The sequence below is a fragment of the Puntigrus tetrazona genome, unplaced genomic scaffold (genome assembly GCF_018831695.1).
Source record: "Puntigrus tetrazona isolate hp1 unplaced genomic scaffold, ASM1883169v1 S000000671, whole genome shotgun sequence".
NCBI classification, from domain to species: Eukaryota; Metazoa; Chordata; class Actinopteri; order Cypriniformes; family Cyprinidae; genus Puntigrus; species Puntigrus tetrazona.
In genome coordinates this window covers 168,269-185,388 of record NW_025048290.1, presented here as the reverse complement: position 1 = coordinate 185,388, position 17,120 = coordinate 168,269, and the positions used below count along the sequence as shown (strand labels likewise).

The following is a 17,120-nucleotide window of genomic DNA, read 5'->3' as shown; positions in this document are numbered from 1 at the left end:
TGCCATAAAGATAAGTCTTATGCTTTACTGCTCCAACCATAGGTCAGTACATACCAGCATTCCACGTCATCTTCCCTTAATTCAGGATATGGTCTCCTTCTTAGGAAGGCCCGCTTCTCCATTGTCCTGCCAAACGTAACTACAAATAGAAGAGGTTAGCAAGGTTGGAAGTCCTTCTGGTAGAAGTTTGGTTTATCGGGTGGTAATGGGATCATTACCATTGGATCAATTACCATAACCATCAATGAGAACTGGGACTCATTTTTTGGCTCCTCAGCAAAACTGATGTGTGGTTACACCTTATACCCGTCTGACGTGGAGGTGCTCAGGATTAGTTAACCACTTGCTAAATTTCATTGGTGTTTTCTTATAATCAGACCTAATCAGGGGTCCAAGCAAGACCCCAGGCTCCAGTCTGTCATCACGACATAACGTCTCCATTCCCTCCATCAGGAAACGAGGGTTACATACGTAAACAAGACAATTTTGGGAAGCCGTTTATTTTGGTAGTCGTTAAATTGTGTGTGTCAAAAAGGATATGGGTGAACACAATATGGGTGTTTGATATGGGTCAACACAATAAAGGAAATAAATAAAGCATTAGAACCACCAATGAGCAAACCAAAAGAAACGATTCCAGAGGGAAAAAAAGATTCAGTAAACTTTAATATTTGCATACTTATAGATCATTACACTATGTATCAGCTAGTGCATATTTAAAGCACCCTTGAAAAAAAAAAAAACTGCAAAGAATCAGCACTTAAAATTATTTTTCAAAGACACAAAGCAGTGATTTATTTGTCTCAAAATTCAGTTATACACATATATGTTTGATTACTTCATAATGTGCATTTCATGTGGTTCATTATGTATGTGTAAGTGCAGTTTAATGTACACAAAAATCACACTTTTACACTGTATCATCTTTTTGATTTGTGTTTGCATCACAACAGGCCAACAGTACAACAACTCTGCATAATTGCTAATTATTTAAAATATTACAAATATTTTTTCAAGTTACAATGTTATAAGTGAGAAATTAAATTATTAACTTAACACAAATGTTTTGTTGTTTAAACATTCACCCTGTATGTCTCTTGAACAGACAGTATGAATAAACTTTTTTTTTTTAATCAAAGTCCCAGCTTTCAAATAGTAACTGGCTAATATAATGATATCACTTGTTTTAAAAAGTAATATTACAGCAAAATTATTGAAAAATCTGAAAGCATGGATGTACATGTGACTTATGTCACAACCATTTTTATGACTTGTTTACCTTTTTATACTGCATAGTATATTCAACAATGCTTTAATATTCAGGGGTGATAAAGGGGTTATTTATGCATTTTGACTTCTGTAATCTGACAAAAACTAATTAAGCAGCACACAAAAACATATTCAGTGTGAAATGCTTTTAGCAGTGTTCTTAACAGTAAAATGTTCCTGGTTAAAAATGTGTATTATGAAAAAGTAAAGAGAAAGAGAAAAACATATCCCCAACAAAGCAAAATAGCTAAAATCATGTCAAGCATTTTTTTTCCACAGACCAGTTTTCACAACCAATTTTCAATGTGAACATAAAAAATGTGGTTTTAAGTAGTCTTTTTAACCACATGAATGAAATAACAGGGCACCTCTCCTTGACCTGGGGTGTATTGCTTGAAGTCTCCAAATACATTGTGGTTGCATTTTCCAAAAATGATGCTCTTAAAATCTCCTTAAAACTCTCCAAACGATGGGGGTAGTACGACAGTGAATTTACTATAAGACAGAAGAGAAAACCTCTTAAGAACATCATGCATGTAACATCAACAACAGTTCAGCAAAAAACTCAATAGTGAGATGTAGAAAAGGGACATTCTATCTACTTTCTCTAGGCTTTATTACACAGTGAGTTGTTTACAGTACCTGCATCATATTTCTCATCAACCTCAGATGAACCTTCTGGGGGTATTAGAAAAGAGATCCATAAACTGAACAAATGAGATGATGATCTCACTCAGGTGTGTTAAATGAGGGAGACATGCAAAATGTGTAGAGCAGGGGGTCCCCAGGACTGGAATTGAGAACCAATGCACTAGGCTATACAATCGTGGGAAAACATCTGATCTGACAGTTGTCCAAAAGATCATTCATGCCCTTCATAAAGTGTAAGCCACAAACATTTTTTGCCAAAGAAGCTGGTTCTTCACAAAGTGCTGTATTCAAGATAGTTGAGTTGAAGGGAAAAGTGTTTTAAGAAAAAGATGCACAACCAACCAAGAGAACTGCAGCCTTATGAGGATTGTCAAGCAAAACTTCACAAGCAAAGGGACTGGGGTCAAGGCATCAAGAGCCACCACACACTGACGTGTCAATGAATTTAGCTACAATTGTTGTATTCCTCTTGCTAAGCCACTCCTGAACCAGACAACATCAGTGTGGCGTCTTACCTGGGCTAAGGAGAAGAAGAACTGGGCCTGTATTCACAAAACAACTAAAGGCTAAAAGTAGCTCCTAACATGTCGATTTTAGGATAAAATATTATAATAGTATAGTAGGCATGTCAGTCCTAAATTTAGATTTCTTAAGTTTTGTTGTTGACTACTTCACATAGCGTTTTAGAGCTAAAACTTGCTCCTAAATGTGTGAAACATTAGGGGTTCTGAAGTGGACTTCCAAGTCACTAAGACCAACTCACAACTAGCCTAAAATGCTATGTTGCTTGCAATCTGCCTCTGAATATAAACGTATTAGAAACATTTGACTATATAATTAGCTTTTAAAAGGTTACAAGTAACAGCTGTTCCTGTGTCCAGTTTGCTTTTCTTTTAAGTTTGTATGTCTTACTATCAGCCATGATTATTCTACTCTACTTATTAAATAAAAAAAAACAAAAACACTTCTTATATGCATATGTGAGTGATGGGATCTGTAAAAACCCTGTCGGATGTGCGCTGGAACGTTTTCAGTAAATTCGAAAAATAGGTTAAGGGTAATTGTCAAAATCTATCATCTCTGAAAATATACTGGCAAAATTTCACTTATTTGGTTCAGACAAACAATATTTCAGCAAGCAGAAAAGTCTTCCTATTATGAACACTGTGGAGGTGTTTTCTCTTAACATCAAACAGTTAACCTATCCTATTAAAATAAACTATGTAACATATAATAAAGGTGAATCAATGCACATTTCCCACGAATTCTGTGTAAAGTACCCCACGCAAAGCATATTTATTTGTTTAATTTTAATATGGAGAGATGGCAAAGCGAAAGAAAAGAACTCAGTCTGAAGTATATGTCCTTACTAGAACTAGGAAGTATGATCATATTAGCCGGTTCTGTCAATACTGCACTGGCTCCCTATCAAACATTGGATAGGTTTAAAAATCTTATTAAATTACCTATAAAGCCCTGAATGGTTTAGCTTCTTAATACTTGAGCGAGCTTTTAATCACATTATAGTCCTGCATGTCCGCTGCATTCTCAAAACTCTGGCCATTTTATAATACCTAGAATATCAAAATCGACTGCGGGCGACAGATCCTTTTCCTATTTAGCACCCAAACTCTGGAACAATCTCCCTAACTCTGTTCCGGAAGCAGAGAAACTCTGTCAGTTTAAATTTAGATTAAAGACACATCTTTTTAACCTAGCCTACACATACCACACTAATACATTTTTATTTTTTTTTTTAATTCAAATCAGTTTAGATCAGCTGGAACCGGGAACACATGTTCATCAGAGACCAGAACACCTAGATGCGCACCGTGGACAGATCACCAGATCCTGATGAACACACACACACACACACACACTGCTGATGTAAGTAATTTACACAGCTGCGTTCAAAATTGAACTGGAGGTTAAGTGCTGGGCGTCTGACCAGAGGAGAACTGGCACCAACTGAGTCTTGTTTCTCCCAAGGTTTTTTTTTTTCTCCATTGCTTTTCTGAGGTACACTATTTTTGCACTTTAAACTAACAATTTGTGATAAAAAGTTCAGAAACTATGGTCTGGCAGAGACTACTCTCCTTTCAGCCAATCACATTGTGCACAGTTATTAAGAGTGCTGCCATCATCCATAGCAACAAGAACAACCCGGCCCATACTCTTAGCTCTATGTTCCTTAGTAAAAGTTTGTCTCAACAGCTTTGTTGATAGGTTTTAAGTGAAAATGTTTCGTAAATACGGGCTCTGAACTGTTGCCCAGTGGTCCAAAGTTCAGATTTGAGCAGGTTTTCTTTATCATTTAGATAATTTGATAATTTTGATTTGGGGTGCAATGTCATCTGCTGGTGTTGGTCCATTGTGTTTTTTGAAAACCAACATCATTGCACCCCTATCCATGATGGATGCACCTTTATATTGTTTTTATGATCTTTATTGTTATCACATTATTATTAGCTTTCAGATCATTTTGAAGTTAGGATACCTGTTGAGAGTTTTTATCATTTTTTGTCACATTTCTGTAATACCCACTTCCTATTTGTAGTTAAGAGAGGATAATGCTGTTCTATAATAGCTTTTGTCCTAAATGTGGTCCTAAGTGAAATTATTATGGTTTCCAAAATAAGATTTTAAAGTTAGGATCTTTCTGTCGTACTCCAGGAAGGGTTGCAGTTCTAGAAAATGCTGGTACTGGAGACTAAATGTTTTACATCTGATTGTTCACATTAGCAATCTTAAATATATGCAGTTAACGTGTCTTTTCTTCTCGACCTTTTTTTTTTTCTGACCTCGATGACCCAGTGTGTATTTTGTTTTCCAATGGTCATGTCTTAACTTCACAACTGTACTGTATTGCAGTAGATTTGAATAATTTCTTATGGGGATTTAATTAATTATTATTATTATTTTTTTTTAAATTGAGTAAGTTAAACATCTTTTTAATAATTTTATAAGCTTACATATATGTGAAACAAAATGTATGCAAATTGCTGTGATCTTTCTTTATTTCACTGACTGATGAAAAATAAAAATAAAAAATAATAATAATAATTTCCAGCATTGTATTCTGAGTTTAAGGATAATTGTAGATGGCTGTTATTAGTTATGTTATGATGAATTGTCAAAATACTTTAACATTCATTAAAATAATATCAAAATAATTTAACATTAACATAATTTAACATTGCAATCCTGATAGTATTCCCACTTTTACAAAACGTAACTGTAATCATAATGCTTTGTAAATTGTTACAGTTACATAAAAAACTGTTACTACATTTTTATATCCTGATTATGTAACAACATTACATGTAATACATTACTCATCAACCCTGCATACAGATCACAACCATACAAAAACTGATCCTCTCTAGAGGCTGAAGTCACAGTACCTTGTATCAGGTGGAGTCTGGACATCCACTAATTGAGGCAGTTCCAGAGTGTAGTCCAGTGTAATCATGTGAGGCTTGCTATTAACCCATAGCACTGAGGTGGAGATGTCCTGTTTTAGATCACTCTGCAAAACAAGCTCTGATTGTTTCACATTTTATCAGAATTATTGGACTTTGACATGTGCACAGACCAAATAAACAGAACAGGCAGATAGCAGTAATTATTTATTTATTTCAGTTTTCAGCACAGTTTACTGCTCCTTTAATTACGTTTAAGTAGGTAATGCTAAAAAATGATTTATCAGAATTAGTCTCTTTTCAAATTTGTGCAGCTAAGCCCTGATTTAAAATCCTCAATACAAAGAATAAAGTAGATACATGATTTCAGACAAGCCAAGCATAATTATAGTCTATAGTAGTGGTTCTCAAACTTTTTATACTCAGTGCCACCAAACATTTGGCTATGCAAGTACCACCATGATGACCAACATTAAACTACAGTAACATAGTAGGCTTACTCTGCAAAAGACAGTTTTATTGCTAATAAGAATATTTATTGTTGTTAGCCCCTTTAACATTGTAAATGCACAATTGGAACGTTAATACTTTATAATGCTTACAAAATATAAGTAAATTATTAAAATGTGTAGCTAAAAGTTAAATAAAAACTGTACTGTACGTAAAATGTAAATAAAAATAATAAATACATTTTTATTTCATCTTTATTTATTTATAATTTTCTTTTACATTATTTTAGATTTAGTGTAGTGATTCCTCTGCGTACCACTAGAGTAGTACCATTAATGGTACTCGTACCACACTTTGAGAACCACTTCATAGGCTATTCTAAATATACAACAGAGGTACAACCCAAGTACACAGTTGGGTTCTTCACGTCCCCTGCGAAGCTGAAGCTTAGATTGACCGAGTGTGTTGATTTTATCAAAAAGTGCAACAATTTTAAAAGTCACAATTAGAAGATATTCAAATGTTTCAAATGTTTGCCAATATGTATTGAGGATTTAGATTTTTTTTTTTACTAATGTATTATGATGTATATGGAAAATGTAACATATTGCACTATATAGAGGATAGGAAGTTATTCAGACAGTATAAACATAATTTAGGTCATGCAAACCAGCGTACAGTGAACTGAGGAACGTCTCGGGTTACTTGACTGTAACCCTGTTCCCTGAAAAAGCGGGAACGAGATGCTGCGCTGAATGCGCTAATGAGAACGTCTTTTGTTCGACCGGTTGTTGAAGCACGTGTGTCAAACATGCCAAAGTTTGGCTTATATAACCTCGGTCAGGTGACGTCACCTGATCATGAACACCTGGAGGTTATAAATAGATGTGACGCGGAAACATCCTCAGGTCAAATTTTTGTCTGAAAGGACGTCCAGTCATGCCCACAGTGCGGCATTGAGGCGCAGCATCTCGTTCCCGCTTTTTCAGGGAACAGGGTTACAGTCAAGTAACCGAGAGCGTTCCCTATCAAAAGCTACTCTCGATGCTGCGCTGAATGCGCTAATGGGAACGAGAATACTAACGCCGCCGCACTAGGAGTGTCTGGACCCCCAGCATTGTGTAGTGTGTGCGCGCAACACTGAAGAGGTCTCAGACATTACTCTGGGATGTCGACTCAAGGACATGCGAGCCCGGAGTAGCATGGACATCCAAACTATAAAATCTAACAAATGTGTGCGGAGAGGACCAACCTGCCGCATCACAGACTTGCTGCAAGGGCGCGCCTCTTGCTAAAGCCATCGACGATGCAACCCCTCTGGTTGAATGAGCTCTAACTCCTAGAGGCGAAGTTTGACCACGCGCCTCATAGGCTAGGGCAATAGCATCTCTCACCCAGTGTGACATAGTCTGTCTAGTGGCAGCCGCCCCCCGGTGGCGGCAACCATAGCATACTGGCTGCTCTGACTTACGCCACTGGCTAGTGCGGTGGACGTAGATCTGGAGAGGACGTACTGGACACAGTAAGTGAAGTTTCTCCTGCTCCGGTGTCATGAATGGCGGAGAGCAGAAGGCTTCAAGGATGACCTTATAGTCAAGAATGGAACTTTCGGAAGATAACTAGGGTGAGGATGCAAAATAGCTTTTACCAGCCCAGGGGCAAAATCTAGGCAGGATGGCGAGACTGACAGAGCCTGCAAATCCCCAATTCTCTTCAGAGAAGTAATAGCTGTTAGAAAAACCATCTTTAGGGTCAGAAACCTGACAGGCGCTGACTCTAGTGGTTCGAAAGGGGTGTCCACCAAGCCTTCAAGCTCTATAGCTAGATCCCATGAAGGAACTGTCGCCCTAGTGGGCGGCCTCAACCTCTTAGCTCCTCGAATGAAGCGAACAACTAGAGGGTGTTTCCCTACGGAAGCCCCTTCAATCAGAGCATGGCAAGCCGAAATGGCGGCCACGTAAGTTCTGAGAGTATTAGGATGTGTGCCTGAGGACATTTTCTCTTGCAGAAACTCTAGCACTGAAACAATCTGGCAGTAAACTGGGTCTGCATGGTGTGTTGTACACCAACTTTCGAAGATGCGCCATTTCATGGCATATGTTCTTCTAGTGGAGGGAGCCCTAGCGCTAAGAATAGTCTCTATTACATTGGCTGTAAGGCCAGCATCACTTAGTTGGTCCCTCTCAGGGGCCAGGCGTGAAAGATTCCAGAGCTCGGGACGGGGATGAAATATTGTCCCCTGTGCCTGAGAGAGAAGGTCCCTCCTCACCGGAATCGCCCACGGCGAGCCGTCGAGGAGAGATATTAGATCTGAGAACCATATTCTGGTTGGCCAACGGGGCGCTATGAGTAAGAGGCGAGACCCCTGTTGACGGACCTTGGCTAGGACTCCGGGGAGCAGAGCAATCGGAGGAAATGCGTAAAGACGCATTCTGGGCCACACATGGGCCATCGCGTCCCAGACCCAGGGGAGCTGGATGAGTCAGAGAGAAGTAGAGGGGACATTGTGCTGTCTCCTGTGAAGCAAAGAGGTCCACCTCTGCTTCAGTAAAACCTTTCCCAGATTTGACTGACTACTTCGGGGTGGAGTTTCCATTCCCCATGTGTCACAGCTTGTCTGGACAGCAAGTCTGCTCCCCTGTTCATGTGACCGGGAATATAAATCGCCCTGAGGGACAGGAACTTGTCCTGCGCCCAAAGCAGAACCTGCTGCGCTAGCTCGTTCAAGCGGCGCGACCGCAGTCCGCCCTGGCGATTTATGTAAGAGACTACTGCCGTGTTGTCCACCCGCACTAGGGACATGGTAGCCTCTCAACTGCTGGAGGAAGTATTTCAGGGCCAGAAATACAGCCTTCATTTCGAGGCAATTGATGTGCCATTCGAGAAGATGACCTCTCCAGATCCCTTGGGCTGGGCGGCCATCTAAGACCGCTCCCCAACCCGTGAGGGATGCGTCTGTCGTTAGCATCTTGCGATGACAACACGGACCTCAGAGTGGGACCCAAGGTCAGAAACCGGGTCTGAACCACATAGATAGGTGCAGAAGCCCTCGACGCTGCGTAACCCTTATTTGCCTCTGGGGATTGGCCCTTGGATGAAATCCCTGGCTCTGAGCTACAACTGAAACGATCTCATGTGCAGGAGGCCCAAAGGTATCACTGTGGAAGCAGCTGCCATGAGACCTAGAACTCTCTGAAAGTGATGAAGAGTGACTTTCTGGCCTAGCTTGATGCTCTTTAGGGTGTTTAGAATGGATTCGAGGCGTGCAGGAGACAGCTGTGCCTGCATCGTGGTCGAATCCCATACGACCCCCAAATATGTTGTCCTCTGAACAGGGAGAGAACGCTTTTCTTGGCGTTGAGTCTCAACCCCAGCGATCCGAGATGAGCTAGGACGACATCCCGATGTCGAAGCGCAAGCTCTTGAGACTGAGCCAGAATCAGCCAGTCGTCTATGTAATTTAGAATGCGGATGCCCTGCAGTCGTAAAGGAGCCAGAGCTGCATCCATGCATTTTGTGTATGTGCGGGGTGACAATGCTAGGCCGAAAGGAAGAACCCGATACTGGTAAGCTTCGCCCCCGAAAGCGAACCTCAGGAACTTCCTGTGTTGTGGCAATATTTCTATGTGAAAATATGCGTCCTTTAGATCGATTGTCACAAACCAATCGCCCGGTTGGATTTGAGAAACAATCATTTTTATTGTTAACATCTTGAACTTGTATGTTCTGAGGTGATGGTTCAATCCTCGAAGATCCAAAATCGGACGCAGCCCCCCATCTTTCTTGGGAACGAGAAAATACCGGCTGTAATAGCCTGACTGTCTGTCTGGTAGAGGAACACGTTCTATGGCCCCTTTGTCCAGCAGAGTTTGCAACTCCTGTATCAACAAATGCGCTCGTTCCGGTTTCACGGAAGTGAAAATCACGCCGTTGAAACGCGGAGGACGATATGCGAACTGAATCCTGTAGCCTCTTTCTATGGTCTTTTGGACCCATGGGGAGATATTTGGCAGAAGCTTCCACGCTGCCAGCTTCTCTGAAAGGGGCACTAATTTTGACACTTCGTTTTGTTGGGGGGTTGTTAGATGTTTGGCGTCCTGAAACGTGGCAGGAGGCGACCGAACATCCAACGTTTCGTTGGAAACTGTTGCTCCCCGAAACACCAGTGGCGGCGGAGATTGAACAATGGCTTCCTGAGGGTGCCAGGAAGGAGCCTTTATTCTCTGTTGGAATTTTTCGCGCCCCTCCCCGGGGTGAGGCACCCCCACGGTGCTGAGTGCACCAGCATCAGGACTTCTTCTTTGCGGAGATTATGCTCCGCAGGTCCGGTCTCCTTGAGGCGGACTGTGAAGAGCGGCGAGCTCTACGAGGGGGTGCTCGGCTCGCCACACTGTCCCTCTGTGCCTCACGCCTCAAAGGAACCGGACCTGGTCGGGACCGGGTGGCCGACGGTCCCGACTCTTGAGCACGGCGGGGAAGAAACCTCACGAACGCTTCCTCATAGCGTTTCGCCTCCCGAAACCTAGTGGCGACGGCATTAACTGAGTCACCAAATAGGCCGGAAGGCGAGACAGGGGCATCAAGGAGGATGGCGCGGTCTTTGTCCTTGATGCCCGTGAGGTTGAGCCACAGATGTCTCTCCGTGGACACCATAGCAGCCATAGAACGGCCGATGGCACGGGCCGTCTGCTTGGTCGCACGGAGAGACAGATCTGTGGCTCGGCGCGCAGCTCTAAAAACGCCTCTTCATCTATGGACCCGCCTGTGCTCAAGTCCTTCAGCAGATCAGCCTGGTATGCCTGCAGGACCGCCATGGTGTGCAGGGAAGCACCAGCCTGACCCGCTGCCTGAAAAGCTTTCCCCACCAGCGAAGATGTCATACGGCACGGCTTGGTGGGGAGGGTCGGTCTTTAGGGACGATGAAGTTCCAGGAGAGATAGCCCGCAAGCGCCTCTTCCACCTGGGGCATCATCGAGTAGCCCGATGCCTTCGCATCCACGATAGTCGAATAAATCGACGCCGATGGCACGCGAGACACGGGACGAATAAGGCTTACTCCACGAGCGCACCAACTCCTCGTGGAGATCGTCAAAGAAGGGGAGAGACCGCCGCTGAGGCCCTCCCGGCCACCCGACAGAAATCTGTCGTCTAGTTTCGAGCGCTTGGGGTTCTCTCGCTCCTGGGGCCAGTCTAGATGTAATCTTTCGACTGCATGAGTTACCACCTCGAGTAGCTCCTCACGCTTTATTGTCGCGGGAGGAGCGCTCTGTGGTGGCACTTTCTGCTTCCCAGAAGCAAGAGATGAAGTCTCCTCGGTCCGTTCAGAAGAAGCGCTGGGGCGTGATAGAGAAACGGACGCGAGGGCTTCGCGATCCGCGAGAGCGAGAGAGAGGGGCTGGTCCGTCTCACGCTCAGCAGCCGGATCGGCACACGATCCACTCGATCCTCCTTTAAAAAAGGCGAGGCGAGCGCGAAGCACCTTGATAGAAAACAAATCACAGTGCTCACACTCGCCCTCGAGCCCGAGGATCGCGTGCTCTTCCCCCAAGCACTCGAAACAAAAGTTATGGTGATCGTCATCGGAGAGCTGCCTCTGGCACGGAGGCAAGCATCTCCTTTCTTGATGTGTCATATTATCTTTTTTTTTTTTTTTCTCTCTTCTCTTTTATATATATTTTTTCACACACACACACTCACACACAATGCGGTCCTTGAAGACAAAAGACCTGAGGATGTTTCCGCGTCACATCTATTTATAACCTCCAGGTGTTCATGATCAGGTGACGTCACCTGACCGAGGTTATATAAGCCAAACTTTGGCGTGTTTGACACACGTGCTTCAACAACTGGTCGAACAAAAGACGTTCTCATTAGCGCATTCAGCGCAGCATCGAGAGTAGCTTTTGATAGGGAACAACAGCGATCTGTCACTCCATATTAAACAGCGCCAAAACTGTATTCATTGTTTAAATACTGCAATAAAATGGACAGAATTTGAAAACAGATAATTTAGTTTTTCATAATAAAAGTACCAAAGCATAATGCTTCTTGCAATATATTGAACTTGAAGTGCCCTTCAATGTTCCATCCATTAACTGATAACAGACTATTGGATTCTTGGGATTTAAGAATCAATAATGTTCTGTAAAAATGAGAATCAATTCATATAAAGATATCAATATTTTTTACTCAGTCTTATGCGTAGTCCAACATTTTGCTCTTATATATCTCATGCGTTTATATTCCATCTCCGCTATCATGAAACCCATGTCACAACAAAAATAAGATCTGATCATAGCACCATCCACTTACCGGTTGGTGAGGTCCGCACAGTAAATGCCATGAATAAATACATCACTGTTGGCAGTTTCAGTGTTCCTGCTGCCGGTGTGAATGCAACCAGCAAAACAGGCAGAGGGAAAAAAAATTCTAGGAACTACCCTGCTGGCATAGCGTTAGTTCAGCATGTCAAGTTCGGCAGGGGGGTTTTTGCCACTCTCCCTGCTCTCATGCATGCTGGCAAGAGGATGCATAGACAAGAAGGGAGGTCTTGCCGAGGACATAACCCTACCGTCAATTTAAACTATATGCAAATCTTTGATGATAGTGGTCTCAACAGAACTATGTGGTGCGAAAGCCCTTTATTAAATAGGTTGTATCAAAATCAAGAGCACCCGCCCATATGCCTTGCCATAACTTACTGTTTTACTGAAAATTTGTGGGTCTTTAATTACCTTATAGTAAATATTCTTTCCTTGGGGTGCTTGGCCAGTCTCAAGGATGTAATCATAGTTACGGTGGTCAATGATTAGGATTCCTCCAGGTTTCACCATGCTGGCTATGTTTTGTAAAGCAAGCTTCTGATCACTTTGGTCCCCTGTAAGATATGAGAAAATGGTTAAACAAATCCGCTAATTCCCTTTAGTTGCATTTTTATATATTTACACAAATCTGTTCTCTTCCAGTCGGTCACTCTGAGTCACGTCGGATGACCGACAAATTGGGATCTCACTTCGAGAGACCAATCTACTTCGAGTGTATCTAAATGAGCCAATTGAAGATTGGCATGCGCTAATCGCATCCAGCTGCCGCTTATCACAGCGCGGGTATAAATAAGCAGCGGGTGCAGCGCATATTCAGCTTTTAGTTTCGGAGCCGAGCGTGACTGTTCTGCTCCAAAGACGGTCTACGAGTGTTGGAGTATGGCGTTTCAGCGGAAGTCGTTTTCCTGCATCGAGTGGATTGTGTAAGGGTCCCCCTTTTCCTGCAGAACGGAATTCAGAGGCCCTGGTCGAAGGTCAATGCGTGTTTGGTCTTTCCTATGCGTCTCTTCAAAAATCACTAATATTTATTAATCTTTTGTGTTTCCAATTAGAGTACTGACCTTATACATAATTTTATCTGACTCCAATCTTTCGTGATTTTAGTTATATTTATTTAAATGTAACTGCTGATCTCTCCAGTGACGCCGCTGGGACTACTCCATATGAGACCGCTTCAACACTGGCTACACGATCAAGTCCCGAGGTGGGCATGGCAACTTGGCACTCACCGGATTCAAATAACACCGGCCTACCGCCAAACCTCTCATTCCTTTGGGCCGGAGTGCCCCTGGAGCAGGTCTCCAGGTATGGCATAGTTTTCATGGATGCCTCCACCACCGGCTGGGGGGCCACGTACAACAGAAGAATGGAGACTCCATCCCCAGATGGTTCAGCTGATTTGGGAATGTTTCGGAGCCGCTCAGGTAGACCTGTTTGCCTCTCCAGAGACTTCCCATTGCCAGTGTTTTTTCTCCCTGACCGAGGGGACACTCACCACGGACACACTGGCACACAGCTGGCTGTGGGGCCTTCGCAAGTATGTATTTCTCCCAGTGAGGCTTCTTGCACAGACACTGTGCAAGGTCAGGGAGGACGAGGAGCAGGTCTTGCTAGTAGCTCCCTACTGGCCCACGAAGACTTGGATCCTGGAACTTGTGCTCCTCGCGACAGTCCCTCCTTGGCTGATTCCTCTGAGGAAGGATCTTCTGACTCAGACACGGGGCACCCTTTGGCACCCGCGTCCACTCCATGTCTGGTCCCTGGCCTACCTCAAGGGGTAGTTGACACCATTTCTTCGGCTAGAGCGCTGTCCACGAGACAGGCCTATGCCTTGAAGTGGAGCCTGTTCATCGAGTGGTGTTCTTCTCAAGGTGAAGACCCCTGGAATTACCCTATCAGAGTCGTGCTTACCTTCTTGCAGCAAGGGTTGGAGCGAAGGCTGTCTCCCTCCACCCTTAAAGTCTATGTGGCTGCAATCGCCGCAAATCATGACCGCATAGACGGGAGGTCTGTGGGTAAAGCATGACCTGATCATCAGATTCCTGAGGGGGGCCAGGAGGTTGAATCCTCCACGGCCCCCTACAGTACTCTCTTGGGACCTGTCTGTAGTGCTGACAGCACTGCAGCAGGCTCCGTTTGAACCTTTGCCAGCAGTTGGGCTAAAGTTGTTATCTTTGAAGACATTGCTCCTGCTTGCATTGGCGTCCATCAAGAGGGTAGGGGACCTGCAGGTTTTTTCGGTCAATGATTTGTGCCTACAGTTTGGGCCCTCGAATTCCCAGGTAACACTCAGGCCACGGCCCAGCTACGTGCCCAAGGTTCCCACTACCCCCTTCAGAGACCAGGTGGTGAACCTTCAAGCGCTGCCCCTGGAGGAGGCAGACCCAGCCCTGACGTTGCTTTGTCCCGTCCTAGCACTAAGATGCTACGTTGACCGGACACAAAGCTTCAGGACCTCAGACCAGCTCTTTGTTTGTCACGGAAGGGGAGTGCCGTCTCCAAGCAGAGGATGGCCCACTGGATAGTGGATGCCATTACCTTGGCCTACCAAGCACAGGGTATGCCCTGCCCCCTCAGGTTGTGGGCACACTCAATAAGAAGTGTTGCATCGTCCTGGTCGTTGGCTCGTGGCGCCTCGCTGACAGATATTTGTAGAGCTGCGGGCTGGGCGACCCCTAACATGTTGGCTAGATTCCATAGCCTATGTGTGGAACCGGTATCCTCCTGTTTTCTCACCTCAAACGGGTAGAAGCACTGAGAGGCCCGGTTTCAGGTCGGCATGTTAACCGCTCCAGAGCATCCATACAGTAGACCCTGTTGAGTTCCTCCATTCCCCTTGGCAGCCAGATGTTGCGGAGCATCTGGTGCCAGGCCCTCTCAATGAATCCGTGAGAACCGGTGAGGGCTGGGAGCCATGTAAAGTACCCCAAGAGGACTTTGTGTGTGTATTTCCATGGCATAGCCTTGGAGCCCCGTGTTTCCCTGGCAGACCATCTGCCCATCTAAGAGGGTTCAATCACCTCCAATTTTCCATATGCAAACTGAAATATTGTCCATATGCGTATTCGTTCCGAGACCTCCTACGGGAAGGCTGGACTTCCGCACGTCCCTGTTCACTAGAACGTGGTACGTTCCCCAGTGTTCATAGTCTTACGAATGGGTAGTGTTTACAAAAGTAGCTGGCTTCTTGTGGTTGAGTCCCGGCCTACACCGATAGACTGAGGGTGCTTGTGGGCTCCCACAGGACATTGGAAGAGGCAGTGTCCATGCCGTTTTGGTAGGGATCCCAATTCGTTGGTTAACCGACGTGACTCGGAGTGACCGACTGAAAGGGAACGTCTCGGTTACATATGTAACCCTCGTTCCCTGAAGACGTCACGTCCCGTCGCCACGGTGCTGCACCTCCACTGAAGGGGTCAGGTCACTAGCTCAGCTCCTCAGCGAAAACCTGAATATGCGCTGCACCCGCTGCTTATTTATACCCGCGCTGTGATAAGCGGCAGCTTATCTTCAATTGGCTCGTTTAGATACACTTAAAGTAGATTGGTCTCTCGAAGTGAGATCTCAATTCGTCGGTCATCCGACGCGACATCTCTGTTCCTTCTTCAGGGGAACGAGGGTTACATACGCAACCAAGACGTTATCGTTCTTTATACCTATATGTAACAGGTTTTGGTGAGTGACATTAGTGCCTATCTATCAGGGAGAAGTATCTCCTATTTAAAAGCCAATTGGTTATCATGTCCAGTTTCCCCCTGTTGGCTGTAGGTAAGTGTTTTACGCTAAAAACATGTTTTAACACTGATTTCATGTATATATTTAAATAATTACTAATATTTCCTTTCTCTGTTTGAGTTTGCCATAAGAAATTACCTCTCTTTCACTATTCAATCGCCTCGCTTTGTTTTGTGCTGCTTTGTCTGATTTTAATACCCACTGCTGTAAAAAAGCTTCATTAGGTGATATCCATGTCGCATTGTCCAAGTCCCCATTATTAATTGTTCTTTGGTTTGTTGCAGGAGCTGAGCAGGCATACTGGTCTTCCTCTTTGTGGTGGTGGTTCTTCTCAAATCGTGTGTTGTGTTACACCTTGATTGTTTGATAGTGATCAGAATGCACATTAGTGTGTGTGTGGGTGTGTGTGTGTGTGTGTGTGTGTGTGAGTGAAAATGCACCCCTGAAACGCCAACTCAACATTGTTCCATTGCCATTTGGGAACCTCAGCCATGTTGGTATTCATTAGATTTTTGTTTTACATATAAAACATAGTACATTTATTTAAAATTGGTTTTCATTCTTTGTTTGTAGGAGGTTTCTAGTTTGTTGGTTTTAGTGTTTTTTTTTAACTAACTGTATTAATAAACATTGCATTTTTATACTGCACTCATGTCTCCTGCCTAATCTTAATGGAAATCGAACCTGTGTGCTTTATTACACAATTCTAGTGGTTTAAGTATTCTTCCCTGGGGTTAATTATTAGGGTGGCATAGTCAGATTTTCTCACTCCTTTCTCACTGCCACATATGTACATTATCTTTAAGACGCCAAACTTTGAAGCTATGTTTTGCAAGCAGGTTAATAATGTTGATGGTATAGTGATGATGTTATGTTAATCCTGTAAGTGTATATCTGCACAATATTATGTTATTTGTTAATATATGTTGTCAAGTTTCAGAAGCGTGCAGTAGTGCGTTGTTATTTAATTGCATAAATCTCTACCATTTTAGAATGACTATCATAATTTAGAATTTTTAAGTGAGTTTCAGACCATTGATGATTATGTATCTGTTTATGTTCAAACGTAAATAAATGTAAATAATTAACATCTGTAGTAAGTTTATGTAAAGTAATATTCTTTATATCTAATTTCCAATTTTCCTCTATGTCAGACCACACACACACGCATAAACTCTTAAATGTGTGTCCACCTATGAAATACCAGTGCTCACCAGCGTGACTTGTTTTTGTGAACCCAATTCATTAAAATTTAGATACACTCTGAGCC

At 43.6% G+C, this 17,120-nt stretch overlaps 1 protein-coding gene across 1 annotated transcript in view; it reads right to left on the bottom strand.

Annotated features, from left to right (window-relative positions):
* Window positions 1–648: 648 nt before the first annotated feature.
* LOC122334893 (glycine N-methyltransferase-like) overlaps window positions 649–17,120 on the bottom strand; it is a 28,031-nt gene continuing 11,559 nt past the window's right edge. The window contains 4 exon segments of the mRNA XM_043232777.1: window positions 649–1,702; window positions 1,705–1,764; window positions 5,320–5,449; window positions 12,527–12,669. Of these exon segments, the coding sequence (XP_043088712.1) occupies window positions 1,596–1,702; window positions 1,705–1,764; window positions 5,320–5,449; window positions 12,527–12,669 (440 nt within the window). The 3' untranslated portion in view covers window positions 649–1,595.